Source organism: Hakea prostrata, chromosome 2 (genome assembly GCF_041222555.1).
Source record: "Hakea prostrata isolate BN-2017 chromosome 2, UWA_Hpros_2, whole genome shotgun sequence".
Classification (NCBI taxonomy): domain Eukaryota; kingdom Viridiplantae; phylum Streptophyta; class Magnoliopsida; order Proteales; family Proteaceae; genus Hakea; species Hakea prostrata.
Genome location: NC_142601.1, coordinates 2,288,287 through 2,304,775, shown reverse-complemented (window position 1 = coordinate 2,304,775; position 16,489 = coordinate 2,288,287). Strand labels below are relative to the sequence as shown.

The window sequence follows — 16,489 nt, the reverse complement described above, 5'->3', positions numbered from 1 at the left end:
GTCATGTCATAACTCTATGCAGCGCTAGGACTAGTCGTCATCCACTGGCCGCTACGAATGAATAGCCACGTGTTTGATAATAAACCCTACTCGTTGGATGAGTTAACATTTTATCTGTATTTAAATCCATCCAATTGATCTGATTCATTGATCAAACCAAACCTCTATTCTTCACCAACCTTGGATTCTCTTTAAAAAAGTAAAAAAAAGGAAAATTGGATAATCACCGTCAACGTTGCTAGCTAGAGTTAGAAACAAACACACTCCTCCACGTCCAAAATCTCGTGGAGTGGGAACGACTACTCTCTATCTCTTTCAATCTACCAGATTGTTCTTCTCTATTGAGAATCCCAGTCTTAGAGGTAAAATTTTCTCTTGAATTTGATCCAGTTTTTGGTTTCCAAAAAAATAAAAAAAGAATTTGGTCTAGTTTCTTTCTTCCTAAGTGTATCTCTATTGAGTTTTAGTGTTGTATATTCATCAGTGTTGGCTTTTGCTTGCATAGCAGCAACAAAGTTTCCTCGAATATCCTTAGTTTTACAACTCATATGGATGTTGAGTGCTCAAGTATCTATCAATCGTGATTTAGCCAAGGGAAAAATCAAAGTTGAAAATATCATTCGGTGCAAAAAATCTAGTGAAATTATTGGAGAAACAAGATCCGAACTCTTGTGAAAGAGATCAAAGATTTTGAGTTCAAACTCGAAGATCCGAATTACAATACTTTTGGCAATGGAAAGCTTCTACTTCTACAACTCACAACTATTTATCCTTATGGATTGGAAGTCTAACGAGAGTGAGAGGTTTGGTTGACCGATGAACCATATCAGTTATATCGGTTTAAAAATGGATAGAATGTTTAATTTACCCAATGATTAGGACTTATTATGAAATGCAATACACTAATCCGTAGCGGCCGATGAATGACCAGTACTTTAGGTGCTACAGAGGATTATGACCCTTGATAGTCACCCTATTGCATAATAACTTCCTACCCTATTTGCTTTTCAAGAATATCTTATGTTAAATATGGTGTTTATCACAGAACTCTTCTTTTTCTTGTCCTTTATTTTAACCTAATTAGTCTTCGGAAAAAAAATTAACTAATCATAGTTGTACAAGAAGATGTAAAAAATTTTCATAAAACATGAACAATAGCCGACGAAAAATTTAAAGTGCATGCAGAAACGGCGCAGATAGGAATCGGATAAGAAAGAAAAATAAAATAAAGAAGTCCGTCAATACACGTGGAGGATGCACTGGTGTTTTTCGCGACCACTCAAACAAAAGAACTTGTATAAATAATATCTTACACGTGGTAGAAATCTCGTCCGTGGCTGTCACGTGTTTTTGGCAGTTAAAATTTTCTGGTAATCTCGCCTCTCTCAACTCCTAGAATAATTAGGTTAAATAAATAGGTTTTGACCGATGGACCGTTTGAAGCAGAGGATTCGAAGCTACCCCACCCGGTAGACTGGTGTCGTGTCAGTAATTTATGGAAGTTTTGGCTCTGTTGTGGACGTTCTTCTCGGTAGGTTTCTGTTAATTTTGATTTTCATGTCTCTAGTTTTCGTTCTGAAAGATGTTAAGGAGATTTCTAGGGAGTGAGACTTATATTTTGTCTGTTCACATTGTTTCGGTTGTGATAGTGAACAGATGGAGAAGGAACTTCTCGAGTTGTTCGAAGCGGCGACGAAAGCTGCGGATGATGCAGCAACAAATGCGTCTTCCTCTGGTGGATCTGAGGAAGCCCGATGCATTGACATTTTGAAGCAACTGAAGGATTTTCCTGTTACAAAAGATACTCTCATTGCAACGCAGGTATCATCTCCTCCTTGTCGAGCTTTCGATTGTCTTTTAAGTTTTTAGAATTAAAATATCTTATACATTTCGGTGACCATAATTCATGACCAGGTTATACCTGATTCTTCGCCCCTTAAGTTGTTGGATTGAAAATATTTAGAGCAAAAAGCAAAACGACAAACCTCTGTTTTGTTTTAAATATGCAATGAAGAGCTAATTTTTTTATAGTCAAAGTTCTGGCATTTGTGGTGGTTAGGGTTTATTCGAATATAGCATCAAAACAGTAACCCGCACATTATAACGTTATTTATGCTTATTGTGGTGCATGCATGCTCTTAACTGGTTTTGTTTGATGTAAACAAAATCCCGAGTTAGAATGTGTTAAGATTCAAATTCCTCCACAAATTTTTGGTATTGTTTTGGTTACAAATTCTTTGGTGTAATTTTATGAAATTTCGAATTGATAGATAGCTTCATGAATAGTTGGACCAAATGAGAGTTAGGCGGAAGAAATGTGAGGACAAGAAGGATCTTGGAACTCAAAATTGTTAAAGGAGCATAGGCCTCTGATTTGATCTTGGATTTCCGAGTGGATTTCCTGCCGAGATTTTTATTTTCGAATCTGGTTTGAGAATGATATTTAGTATTTTTTTTGTTGACGACTGATAAATAGTGACTTTATTTTCCACATTAGATAACATTCTTAAGTCCATTCTGGTTTTTAGTTACATATGTAAAATCTATTTAGGTCCAAACAGCCTGAACTGATGGTCTGGGATCCTTAAATCTCAACATTATTTCTCTCTCCTCTCCCTTTAGCTTATTTTCAATATCTATCTGAGATTTTATTCATCTTTATCTTCAAAACTGATTTGAAGCTTCATGACTCTGTCTGAAACTTAACATTGAATACTGCTTTGATCAGGGCAGATATCGTTGGCAGGGTTTATGGCCAGTAAATCTGGATATGATTTTTCCAAATTGCATATTTATGTTTGAATTACTTCAACATGCAGATCCCCAACCGCTAATCTTTTGCATTCACAAAACATCCACATTAAACTCTTTTTCTTGACTAATTTTAGAAATGCAGTAAGGAACCTGGAAATTAGAAAAAAAATTCCATTGATTGTGGACTCCCCCCCCCCCTCTTCTCCCTTCTGCCAATTCCACCCCAGTGCTTTTCATGGTTTTCACACTAATTGAGACAGTTATATTTCACCATAGGTTGGAAAACGTGTTCGGAATCTCAAAAGGCATCCTAGTGCAAAGATCCAGGCCTTGGCTTCTGACTTGATTGAGACATGGAAAAAAGCAATCATTGAGGAAACAGCCAGAAATAAGAGTAGTGGAAGCTCAGAAGATAAAAATTCTGCAAAGGTTGAAAAGACTGAGATTGTCAAGGTTGGGAAGGACCAAAAGGCGGATCCCATGAAGATTGAGAAGGTGGCAATGACCAAAATTACCAAGGTTGACCGGGTTGAGAGAATAAAATCTGAGAAGGCTCCATTTTCAGATACTACAAAGGTTGAAAAGATTGAGATTGTCAAGTTGGACAAGAAGAGTAATGAGACTGAGTGTGTTAAGGTTGAAATGATATCCAAATCCAAAGAGGACAAGCAAGCTTCTGGAATGAAGAAACCTCTACAAGCTTCCAATTGTCCTCCAAAACTGACTTCAATGTTCAAATGCAATGACGCTGCACGTGATAAGCTCCGAGAAATTATTGCGGATGCCCTTTCGAGAGTGTCTAGTGAGGCCACTGAAGAAATTAGGGAAGAAGTAAATGCTTGTGACCCAATCCAAGTTGCTGTCTCTGTTGAGTCGGTATTGTTTGATAAACTAGGCCGGAGAACTGGGGCACAGAGTTTAAAGTACAGATCTATCGTGTTCAACATGCAAGATCGCAATAACCCGGATTTGCGGAGAAGAGTTCTTCTTGGACATATCAAACCAGAGAGACTTATTGTGATGACACCTGAGGAGTTAGCAAGCGATAGAAGGAAATGTCAAAACAACCAAATAAAGGAGAAGGCTTTATTTGATTGTGAGCGTCCTGATGCTCCAAAAGCCACAACAGATCAGTTCAAGTGTGGTAGATGTGGGCAGCGGAAGTGCACTTACTATCAGATGCAAACGCGGAGCGCCGATGAACCTATGACGACCTTTGTAACATGTGTAAACTGCAACAACCATTGGAAGTTTTGTTAGTTGGCCATTGGGACAGATTGGCTTGGATGTATATCGTAGAATTCTCAAGCTCTATACTTGTTCTTTTTAATCATGTCCACAATTAGTTCGTTTAATCTTTGATTTCCTTTTAAATTAATGCTTTTCGTTTATGTAGAGATTAAGATGAATCTACTTCAGGAGGCAGGCATTCAGTAATCTAGTTCTTGATGTGGAAATTGGAACTTTGCTGAACACCCTCCAGTTGAAGTAAATCTACTTCTGTTTTTTCATTCATAGGTAAGGTGGGTAGAGGATAACAGCCAAGAAGTTTGAACTTGAGAACTCGTAGTGAGCAGAGGCTTCAGGGGCACCGAGCTCACTAACTTCCCAAGGTAGTTGTTTTTTTCCCAGTTGAAGGCAGTTGTTTAGTATATCTGCTTTCATCAACTTCGATATCAGACATCATCCTCTTTTTCCTGATCTTGTTTATTTTGTTTTTCTGCATAGTATTGAAGCATCCATCATATGTGCTTATATATAAAAAATGAGTTAAGTGGGGGCATTTTTTTTTTTTTTTGTAAGAAGTGGGGGCATCTTTAGTAAGGGCTATCTGTACTGAAGCTTAGAATCTATTTACATTATATACTTTCATCATGGTCTCAGACTCTCAGTTTCTCTTGGAAGTTTTCCTTCTTTAATATTTATCACTTTCTAGATGAATTTTTGCTGGTATCCCAACTATGTACTCCACCCACATCCCTCCCAAATAAAAGAAAGAATTGAAATTTCCATATGCAAGCTTGAGATTCCAGGTTTGAACTCTTCACTCTTGCTGGTTGAATTTCAAGTGGTTACCAATTTGAATGTTCTTTAATCCTAGTAGTCAAAATTTACTTGCCATAACTGGAACAGGGATTGTGGATAGAAGATTTGCAGTAGAATCCATCAAAACCAATTCATCAGCACTGAGCCAAAAGGTGGATCCCAGTTGGTGATTCACCAAGTCTCAATCAACTCTTGTCGAGGTAATACTGATGCTTTTCCCCACACATATTATGTGGGATCTAAATTGGAGCATCAATGAAATAATTCATAGGTGGGATGCCCATTGGGTCTCACACATGGCCCCACGCCACAATATATCACCAGCATCAGGACAGGGAGGTGATTTCGACTCATTCATCAACCTCTTTTGTATGGTAAAGGAGCGTCACAGATATCTCTCCCGGTGAGTTTATCAAGACTCTAACCAACCTCCCTGGTGTTATCTTCTCCTCAGCCCCTACCCATAAGAAAAATAACAAAAACTAAAGACTGCTTTTGAACTTGTTTTCTTTTCTATCCTCATTAATAACTGCTAGATACACTTGACACTATGTGTACAAGTTGTTCTCTATCACAGGGGCGAAAAACAGGTATTGCTTTAAGCTGCATGCGTAGAAACTTCTCATTGAACTGAAGTTACAGAAGTAGATTGCCTATGCATACTTGATATCTTGATTGATCTTGGAATTACTAGTTGGGAGAAAAGTAGATGCATATGCATACTTGTTATCTTGATTGATTGATCTTAGAATTACTAGTTGGGAAGAAAGCAAAACAAGTTAGGGACTGTGAACACTGCAGCGTTGCTTCAGAGCCTGGAAGACCCGAGAGCTATTGTCGAATATACGTGCCCTGCGTTTGTAATCAATGGGCTTTCTCCCCTGGTCGCTCCCAAGAATTGCTTCTTCCAAGCACTCAGTCATTTCCACTATTCCCTTTATCTCTCTGCAGAGCTTGTTCCCTCTCCCTTCCTCGTAAACTTCATATCCTAACTTCTCCCATTCCTCTGCGTTAATAATCTCCGCTTCTTTTTCTTCTTCTCCAACTCCTGCTTCTGTTACCACCTCTCGCTTCGATGATGCCACCGGAGCTACAGATTCTGGCAATACCAAGGTCGCCGATAAACCTGTAAATGTAATTTCATTGTGAGAAGACCAAGCTAACCAGGAATTGTGAGAAGAGAACGTTGAGTAAAGTGAAGGCTTGTTATGGCTTCGAAGATAACCAGTGGTGATGGATTGGTTTTGATGGAGACGAAAGTGGGTCTGAGCATTCATGGCAGCTAATTTAGAGCAACACTAACTATTAGAGCTTTTACCAGCGGGCTTGAGATGGGTTGGAGTTGGACACTTGGACACTTGGACTGGCTAATTTTATAGGGCCGGGAGTAACATCGATCCTACAAGCAAGACAGCGTCCGTTACCCAACTTTTGTATTTTATCGAACTGGGCGGTGTGTTCATAAATCATGACAAAAATTTGGGTGACCAATAATGGAGGATCGTGCTTGGGAGCAGCGCCGCTCCCAACAATGCACGGTCTAAATGCATTTTGGGTTTTAAAGCAAATCTAGACCATTGAATGAACACTTCATTCAACTGTTCATATTTGCTCTGGGCTCCAAAATGCATATGAGTCTTTGATTGCTAAGAGCAGCGTTGTTTCCAAGCAAAACTAAGAGAGGCGAAATTTACCCCTAATTTACAGGAGGTGAAGTACAATTACATTTAAACCCATTAGTGTTTGTCATTTACTAAATACTCCTATTTTCTAAAATAATAAGGTTAAATTTAAAAGAATATTGATTTTTTATGCATATGGAGAAAAAAAATTTCAATCCACATGATTGGATATTTGATAGGTGTTCAATCTAAAAATGACTTTTTTTCCCTTGAGGAAATGAGTAAGAAGTATGCATTTTTAGTTTTTTACATTCACTCTTGACACTTGCAAAGTGACCAGCAAAGAGGAGTTTCTAAGCTCCAAATCTCTTCTCTTCCTCGTGCAATTACTAGTACAGGGTGGATCACTAATCATATGGGGATTAGAGTATTGGGTCCCCTATAAATATTGTCTTTGTGGGTAAGCTCGGGGAAATAAGCAAAGCGTGACAATTTGTGAGGTGGAAAGTGATGTTTCTCAAGCAACAGTAGAATTTCTTGTTCTTTCAGGTAGGGTAGGCAATCTTACTAAACCATGATGAATTCTTTATTGTTGTGAATGTATTTTGTCTATGTTATTCTTTGTGGTTGTGCATCCATTTCTAACAATTACAACCATGCAATCACATAATACTTTTATTTGATGATCTATAGCTAATATTAGATGACATCGTAAGCCAAAAAGAGGGACTCCATGCTTATTTTTTGCCCAACTTTGACCACCTTTGCTCTCATTTTGTGTTGGGGATGAATGAACAATTACAAAGAACACAAGTAAAACATATTTACGACACAATAAGAAATTTAATGTGGTTTCACAAGATTGCATATGTTTACTAGAGAGCGAGATTCTACTTTTTCTTGAAAATCACACCATTTCATATTTTACAAAATGCTACATTTTATTATCCTAATCATCATATAATTAAGATTCTATTCCTATAGTAACTAGCCTATAACTTGTTCCAACTACAAATACTTATACAAGACATATCCAAACCCAACATCTTAGACATTATAATTGTCATCCTGTCTATTCCCCATATAGAGGAATCATCCCAGTAATTTAGCTCTCTTGGTTTTCCCTTTTTTCTGGAAAATCAATTTGAAATGTCTTTTATTTTCTGTCACGAATTAAATTTCAGTCGTTTTCGAAATAGTTTGGATTCTTTAGAATCCGGATGGTGACAACCACGATTATCAAAGAAGAATTATTGTTTCTTCTTTGGGTGGAGAAACAGGGATAAGTGGATGTGCGTCAGTGTCTAGCGGGCTGTCACTGTGAGGAAGAAATACTTTAGAGGGATCATTTTATGGACAAAGAAGCCAAACCCCTAAAAAAACACTTTTTTCTTCGTTCAATAAATGTAAGTCAATTATCAACTTTGATGCGTGCAAGGGTACATAACTCAGTGCTAAACGGTATCGAATGGAGTGTAGGATTATTTTGAAGTGGATAGCTAAAGTATGTTAGTACAGAAGGAATTAAGAAGGAAAATATCATTTAAGCTCTCTTATTTGAGATAAATGATGGAATAGACCAAGCACAACACTACAACATTCAACGAGATGAGATATGGTGCAATGAAAAGGAAGTGCTCGATCTACTTTCACCACTGAATCACAACAAGTGGCCGATAGTTTATGTCCCGCTTTTGGTAAATATAACATGTAATATTAAGGATACTAATCTTAATGGTTTTAGTCAAACCACACTCCAACAATGGCTCACTTATATAGCATCTATATCTTCCACAGAATATCAGAAGACATTAGCAGTAATAGATACTATTGCTCTTTGTATTTGCTGTTCTAAGTAATATCAAGTCAAATAATAAAAGCCAGTAAATATGCGGTGGAGGAGAGTTTACATTTAAGAATGCATCTTGTGTGAGTGCACAGTCCTTTGCTATGGTGTCTGTCACCATGTTAGTCTCACGAAGTACGTGTCTAAACGAGGTCAACTCAAAAGATTCCTTCATATGCAAAATATCTGCAACTATTGGGATATACTTTCAGAAACTTGCATGTGAGAAATTGTAACAAGCCTAATGAGGCATATTGGACTAGTTTAGTATATGATAGGTTAAAATGTTTGACTAAACTCGTTCAATTAATTTCAAAACTTTTAGCAAACTAGTCAAATACCTAAAATTTGGAATCAAAATTGACATCAAATCTGAAAAAAAGAAGAAAAAAAAACCCTAGTGGAGGGCTAACTGGAATAGCTTGAAAGTTACCAAAAGAGTACTATTTGAGTGCATCACTTGGAGAGGGCTACCTAGAATTGAAGCTTACTTTGAATACATGGTATTAGTTTTACTCTTTTTTGTGCAATTTGGGTTTGGAAACTGCTAGGTTTCTGGGAAATGTGAGAGAGATAAAAAAATATTCATGACTGGTTTTGATCCAATTTCTAGAACCATGATTGGACCTGATTTAGAAGCCACTCTACATCAGGTCACATTGTTATAAATGCGAGAACCTACCTGTTTAAACTAGCCTTGAACCATAACCAATGACATCTACTGAATCTAGGTTAGCAATGGTAGGCTCCGCATACCCTTCTGACTTATCTTGCAATCCATTGATGAATTTAGATGTCAAAGGAATTCAGACATTCAGTCATACTCTTAATCGTTCACAAGGTTGAACCCATAACCTCTTTACTAAATATGATTCTTTACCACTCTACCAACCTTCACTGTTCTCTCAATTTTATTTGCACTAAATTTGTATACTTTTTTCCCCTTTCCTATACTCTTCACATGTCCTTCCCCCGTGTAACCTTGACCATTCGTCCCTTTAACCTTCTTTAACAAATCTTTTTGTTAAAAAAAGCTAAAAAAACGGTAAATGATCAAATTATGCACTTAAGATAAACATTAACTGAGGAAAGACAAAACAAACCAACAAAAGCCCTGCGCACCAAAAATACATATTTAACCCGCATCAGTCCTGGGGGAAAGGGAAATTATAATTATTTTTGTGGGGGGGGGGGCCCCCCCCCCCCCGGAACCTCCCCCAATAAAATTTTGGTTTTTGGTGGGGGTTCCAAACCCCCGCCTTTTCCCCCCCCCCCAAAAGGGCGCCCCCCTGTTAAGCTCACGATCATAATTATTCTTAAGAAAATTACATTTTTTTTTGGGTAAACTGAAAAAGAAAAAACAAACTTAACAGAAAATCTGCCAGTTTTGGAGCGAACCAAAACAATCTATACAGGTAAAGACTATGACAGTCAATTATTACTCTCTAATTTAAATCGGTGAGCACAACCAGACTTTTCATATTTACAAGAATAAATTGGGATTAGATAAAATACATATGAAAAAAAGAAAGAAAGTCACCCATGATGTTTTTTCTTAAGTTACAAAATAAATTCTTGCTACTTTTATTTTATTTTATTGGCATTAATAATTAGAAAGTCCTGCTTTGAGAAGCTGAAAAATGGAAGGGTGACATTCTAAACGGGTGCTGACATGCCCAACCACCTGAGATCATTGGTCTAGGCAGACCCTCATAACTAGGACAGGAGGTTCCTGCTGTTGTTGATCCCGGAACTGAATTACCAGGATGTCTTGTATGCAAAGCACTACCTGAACTGATGCAGCCATTTGCCAAGCAAAAACCATGAGAAGATTTGGTCCCTAATGTTCTCAGCTCCCTCAGAAGTAACTAAAGATCAGTTTGAACCATCTCTGAGTCTCCTTTCAGCAGCCAAAGCAGCAGCAACAGCAGGAGGCAGATGCATTAAACTCTCAGAAGGATTCTCATTTTCTGGCTGTGAGGAAGGCAAAGCTGCAGAGAATAAGGATTGAACATCTTTGAGGGTCAAGACAGGCTGATCCTTATTTTTGGTGTTACCGCTGATGACAGAATTGGTAGTCCTGCTGCTATTCAAATTGAGAATGCTTTCTTCGACAGTATCTTTCACCTGTAACAGACGCCAGAATCAATAAAGGTAATCATGCAACTACCATAAACTTTGAGTGTCTGGACCTTGAAAGAGATCGCCAGAAGGATAAAACAAATAGTAATGAAAATATCTTTGAAGCAAACTCTTCATTTTGTCCATTATATTGTTAAATGGTAGCACCAGAGGTCAGTTACATCTAAAAACTTGATAATCTGAGAGTACAGGACATACTATTTGATTAAGCTCCCACCAGATACTATAAATATCCACAAAATAGATAGCCAGTTCATAACTGACTTTAAACTCAAAACAGATTTTCAGCTAATCAGGACAGGAGTGTTAAGATTGCCATTCTCAAGGACCTCACTACCAATTCAACAGCAACTGGTTTGATGACCATGGATTCAAATGAAGGGAAAACAATGTTAAACGCATTAAAACAGGAACATTCAATAGAACTCTCATTTTCAGAATAGATATTTGTATGAATATTCCATACTTGCCTACAATGTTAAATGCACAAGCAGGGTTAAAATCATACTATAAAACGGTGCACGAGTGTTGTCTTCTCCTGTCCGATTCGGTGAACCCGGTTAATTGCTTGTGCTTCTGCAGCAGGATTAATCAGTGGCTCTACAAGAATGACATGCTGTGCTTCTAAGAGATTAAGGCCATTTGCTCCATGTTGGATTAAGAGCAGTAACACTTGGATGGGATTTGGTTCTGGTTGATGGTCATCTTTCATACATCTTGGACTAGTTTTCTGGCCTTTGAACTGTGAGATTGCATCATGTGATTTTCTGCAGGTTCAATTTACAAATCATAAGCATGAGCGCACAGGTAATTAATAATATTCTGTTGATAAAACTTTCCACCTTATTACCCAGGACCAGGAAAGAAAAGGGAAAAACCGCTTTGGGGGGGGGGGGGGGATGAAAACCTGAATTTCTGAAGAATAGGCCCACATAAGAGTACAAGGTGTCAGTTGTCACCAGGAGAGTGTGGCTACCCTAAATTTCAACAAGCCACTATTCTTCTATGGAAATGATTGGCATCTTGATCTATCAAAGACTCCAGGGAAGAAAGCACAAACCAATCTCAAAATCAACTATAGGCATATCTCACCTGCCACCTTTCATCCGTATGCAGCTAACATCGTTAGTAGCCAAAGCATGCGCTAACACATCGAGAACATCGTTCCAACTAGAGAAGACAATTACTTTAGCTTTGGGATCAGTAGATTTGATCCACAGTATTCTCCTTGTGACAGCTTCAATCTTCATATGCATGATCAACAATGTTAGAACATTAAGGCTTCAAGGTGGAGATGACTGTAAGTCTATATGACAATCGCAAATAGGCAAAAAAAGAAGCAGCAATGGATGGACAGTAAAGGCTGGATAAGCTGAAGTCAGTGAACGGAACAATAAAATGTTGAACAGAAAAACAGACCTTTGTTCCATATGAACCTTTAACATCTATAAGAGCTTCAGGCTTTTGATGACCTTGGAAAGAAATTGGATTGCAGGAAGTATAGGCTTTGGTTTGTCTGTCATCAGCAAGAGCAATATTTTGAATATCTGTACGTTGCCGACATATAGGGCACATTACCCATCTTTGTCGTGTCTCTCCGTGATGAATTAATCCCTGCTCTGTCATTGCAACCAAACCTGAAAAGTAATTTCAAAAATACATCACAACCTGAACAACGACGGCAGAACAAAAACACATACTGCTTAACTCAAACATCGTGAGAAAACGCCAATGAGACCTGCCAACACTGCCAACGTGAGGTGCAGATATGGGTGTCTAATGGCTGACCAAACCTAACACAGAGCCACAGAGCACCCCCACAAAAAAAGGAAGAAAAAAAAAGAAAAAAGAAGAGGATCTAGATCTGGCAGCCGTACATAACAACTATGACTATCTCAGGATATGACTCAAGGTATAAAGGTCAAAAACAACATGACATACTCTTTTATGATTTTATGATTTAGCTTACATCCAACACAAAAAGTACCTTCTTTTATTTTTATTTTTTATTTAGTACGGTAAAACCATAAGGCAGGATTTTGAAACAAACTGTTATTGCCATAGTTGTCATAGCACCCAGATGAGCCAAGAGTCACAGATCTGGTCCACACCCCAAGAGATACACCTATTAAGGGGCAAAGAGCCAAAGATCCACCCCAAGGTTGATTGATGTGGTCTTTATTTATTATTTTATTTATTTTTTTGGGTTGAGGGGGGGGGGGGTTTGTGGTTCAAGGTTAGCCTATGAGCCTGACAGCTTCCCTACCCAATTCTGTTATCCTTTCTGGGGGAATCAAAGTCTTTGTGGGACCCACATTTCACTCAAAGGTCAAATCCAGACCTTCACTGCCTGCCCATTGAATGGTTCTGATACCATGAGTTGGGCCACAGCCCAAGATATGAACCTCTTGTGGGTTTCCTTTCCCAAGGTAGGTCAATTTTGGATTTCTTTTCCCCTTCTTTTTTTTTTTTTTTTTTTTTTTAAAATATTTGGAAGCGGGCTGAGAGAGAGGTGGTGGGGGGCGTGTGTGGCATGACCCAAGGCAATTGACACCATCTTGTCTGAAGGTCAGGAGGCCAAAACAAGTGCCATAGTTTGCCCATATTTTATGCTGGTTCCAAACCTATCTTCTCTCTCTTCCCTACTTTATCTTATTGCATCTAGCATACTCAATGTGACTACCAACCATACCAGACTTTATTGGATGCTCAATCTTGGAACCCCTTAACAGATATCCTTACTGTCGACCACGGGAGGTGTTCCATAGACCTCCATGGTGTAGTGAACCATAGGACATATTGATGTAACGCTAAACTGATGGAAGATTAACTAGGAGCCAATTAATAAAATCTTTAAGGAAACAGCAGTTCCAAATGGGTCACATACTGAATTTATGGAGACAATTAGGGTTTCCTTGGGATATTGGGAATAATGGTGAGATGGATGACTGAATCTGTGAAGGTTTTGTGAATTCCCACTTCTTGATTTGGGATGTCTTGAGTAGAGATTGTTGCCTATTGATTTGGAGAAGATAGCAAGAGATGGTTGGGATGCTGTTAGTTATTACTGGTTAATTTGTCAAGAAACTTAGGAGATGGACAATTTTCAAAGATGGGTCAGATTAGGTTTGGATGATTAATGGAAGAATAAGTATGAGGGGATCAGAAGGATCAAACTCACACTATAGTGTAGGTTCCTTTGGCAGCAGCTTGAATGGTTGAAAATATTCTTGTGAGCAATAAAAGAGAAGGTGGCTGTCCAACTATGCTATGTAATTGTACTGCTCCAATGGCAATGAAAAATTTTAAAATCCTGGCTTCCAAAAATAAAAACCTGTTGAAATAAACGATTGTAGTAGAATGGCTTATTGATCCATGATCTCAAGCCCTCTATTTATAATTAAGTGGAAAGTAGACTATTACAAGGAATAGAATTTTACATGAATGCAAACTCTAATTTAACTCCTATACAAACTCTTATTAGACTCCTAATAGAATCCAACACTCCCCCTCAAGTTGAGGCATGGATATCACACATGCCCAACTTGACCAAAAAGAATATAAAACATCTATCCAGGTAAACATCTGCAATTTGATCTTCAAACTTATAGATTACTTCTGCCTTATAGACTTCCATTTGCTTTTTCCTCATCTTTACTGCAACTTTATGTCTCCAAGGAAGAACGCCCAAGAAAAAAGGTAGAATCTTCAAATGTTGAGAAGACTAAATTTCTGCGCAAATCTGAGGGAAAAAATATTTTTGGGGTAACAATTGCTAGGGTAAAACAGCCAAAGTGAAACTTTTGATTTATAGCAATGTTAGATCTTTAAAGGGAAAGTTTGCCAAGGGACAATCTCCAAAGGTAGGGGAAAATTTGTCAAGATAAGTAACAATCTCCAAAGGTAATAGAGATCAAGTTCTGCAAAGGTCAAACGACAAGTCTTTTGCAAGGTTAGATCTCCGAAGGGAAGATGTCAAGTTAAGGGGCAAATCTCCAGGGTTAACAGAGATCAAGTTCTGCACAGTCAAAAAGATAGCTCTATAGCAATGTTAGATCTCCAAAGTAGAAGATTGTGAAGGTAAGGGACAAACTTTCAAAGGTAACAAAGATCAAATTCTACATAAGGAAGTCTACATGAAAGGCATTGAATTGTAGACATCTTCAATCTCCCCCTCACGTGTAGCTTTACACGTGGGAAAACAATAACAAAGGAAAGGAAGAAATTGTAATGGTAAGATGAAAGTATCAGGAAAACAAATCTAGAGAAAGTGACAAAATTTGAAAGGGGGTTGACCGAGCCTACGGTGCCACTGATGAAGGTCTAATATTACCGAATGGACCGGATTAGAAGATGTAGTCAAAGCAGAAGTAGATCCTCCAATCGGCTCGAGCAAATAAAGTCCATTTACCACGACCAATCCCCTTCCCCGTGACCAGATCCTGAAGTAGCAAGGTAGGAGTTGGTAGGGGTAGTAGAGGAAGCAGTGGTCGAGGCTGTACCGGCAGTAGAAGACTGCAGAATACGTGGCAGAGTAGCGAACTCCTCCTGTGAAAAACCAACGTCTGCAGAGGGTGTGGTGGAAACTGTCTCAAAAAGATTAGCCTTTGGTGTTCCCTTTCTTTGTGCTCGTTTTTGCTCAAAATCAGCAGGCTTCCCATGCAGTTTCCAACAATTTTCCTTGGTATGATATGGTTTGTGACAGTGCTCACACTTGACAATCTCCTTAGCCGGATCAGATTTAGTGTGAACAGACTGTAAAGCTGATTTCTCCATAATAGAAGTATGAAGCATGACTAATTGACGACTTTCCTCACACTGAACAAGAGCATAAGACTGTTCTAGTGTAGGAAAGGGAGAACGACTTAAGACTTGCACTCTGATCTGATCGTACTCCACGTTCAAACCTGCCAAGAAGTCATATACTCGAATCTTATCAATGTACTTCTTATATGTTGCCACATCATTTGGATTAGTGGGGTGATAATCCCCATAATGATCCAACTCTTGCCAAAGAGATCGCAACTTAGCATAATAGTGGGCCACAGTTAGTTCCTTTTGGGTAGTCTCATGAAGCTTCTTTCGTAGCTCATAAACCCGTGCATCATTCCCCAACTGTCCATATGTTTCAGTAGTAGCCTCCCAGATTTGGGCTGCAGTATCAAGTAATAGGTAACCCGGGCAATATTTGGATGCATAGAATTCAAAAGGAATGACATAATAAGAGAGTCATTTGATATCCATTTATCCTGTAAAACACCTGCTGTAGTGGGTTTGATAGTGGTGCCCGTAATGTATCCAACTAGTCCTCTTTCAGCAATAGTCAGGTAAGCAGATCGAGACCAGATCAAGTAATTTGTGCCGTCAAATCTTACCGAAAGAGAATGAAGAGTGGGAAAATATTCGGATCCAGTGGGAGCAGTAGTATCATTTGTGGCTGCCATGTTGAAAGAATTGTCTGCAGTTCTTCAGTCTTCACCCCTTGAAAAAAAACTAAAACGTCGCAGAATGCAATAGCCAAACAATAATATGATCAAATCTCCTTTTTCCCTTCTTCTTCTTCTTCTTTTTTCTTAACAGAATCGTAGATTAGAAGAAGAAGAGAAAGAAAAGAAAAAAATAATATGGTTCGGTCAAAGAGAACCAAAATATGGTCTAAATTTGGTTTGGGAATTTGAAAAAGAGAAAAATCTGGTTCAGCCAAAGGACTGGTCTGGTTTATTGAAGCGATGGGCTTAAAGGGATTTCATCATCGTCCCTGGCTTAAAACAGATCGCAAATCAAAGAGAGGGACTTAAAACAGATTGCAAATCAAAGAGAGGCAGAGGCGATGGTGAAAGCAAATTATGGAAAACAACTCACAATCCCTGGAAGCTAGAAGCAGATCGATTCTTTCTCTTCCTTTCTTTTTTTTTTTTTTTTTTTTTCTTTGGTCGATGGCGGAAGCAGCGATGTAGCAGCAGGGTTTTTGACGATAGCAGCAGTGGTATCAGCAGGGTTCCTCTTCTCTTCTTCTTTCCTTTCCCTCCTTTTGGTTTTGGAGATCGATAAGTGCAGAAAATTTCTGAATTTGAGTTTC

The 16,489-nt window shown here is 38.4% G+C and overlaps 2 protein-coding genes across 2 annotated transcripts in view; one reads left to right on the top strand and one right to left on the bottom strand.

Annotated features, from left to right (window-relative positions):
* Positions 1-1,438: 1,438 nt before the first annotated feature.
* Positions 1,439-4,076, top strand: TFIIS (transcript elongation factor IIS). Its single transcript, XM_089142768.1, has 3 exons — positions 1,439-1,531; positions 1,650-1,821; positions 3,031-4,076. Exons 2-3 carry the CDS (start codon positions 1,657-1,659, stop codon positions 4,012-4,014), a joined length of 1,149 nt encoding a protein of 382 aa, XP_088998894.1. The 5' UTR covers positions 1,439-1,531; positions 1,650-1,656; the 3' UTR covers positions 4,015-4,076.
* Positions 4,077-9,591: 5,515 nt separating this feature from the next.
* Positions 9,592-16,489, bottom strand: part of LOC149023237 (RING-finger, DEAD-like helicase, PHD and SNF2 domain-containing protein) — an 82,553-nt gene continuing 75,655 nt past the window's right edge. Inside the window, exons 17-20 of the mRNA XM_089143790.1 lie at positions 11,830-12,047; positions 11,503-11,654; positions 10,919-11,177; positions 9,592-10,395 (exon numbers count right to left, since the gene is read on the bottom strand). Coding sequence (XP_088999916.1) covers positions 10,144-10,395; positions 10,919-11,177; positions 11,503-11,654; positions 11,830-12,047 — 881 coding nt within the window. The 3' untranslated portion in view covers positions 9,592-10,143. The remainder of the gene's footprint in view (positions 10,396-10,918; positions 11,178-11,502; positions 11,655-11,829; positions 12,048-16,489) is intronic.

What these genes read in the sequence shown, in the direction of transcription:
- TFIIS (XM_089142768.1), top strand. Translation starts at nt 1,657, where the DNA reads ATGGAGAAGGAACTTCTCGAGTTGTTCGAAGCGGCGACGAAAGCTGCG. An exon ending in ATACTCTCATTGCAACGCAG is followed by an intron (nt 1,822 to 3,030) that starts GTATCATCTCCT and finishes ATTTCACCATAG; the next exon opens with GTTGGAAAACGTGTTCGGAA.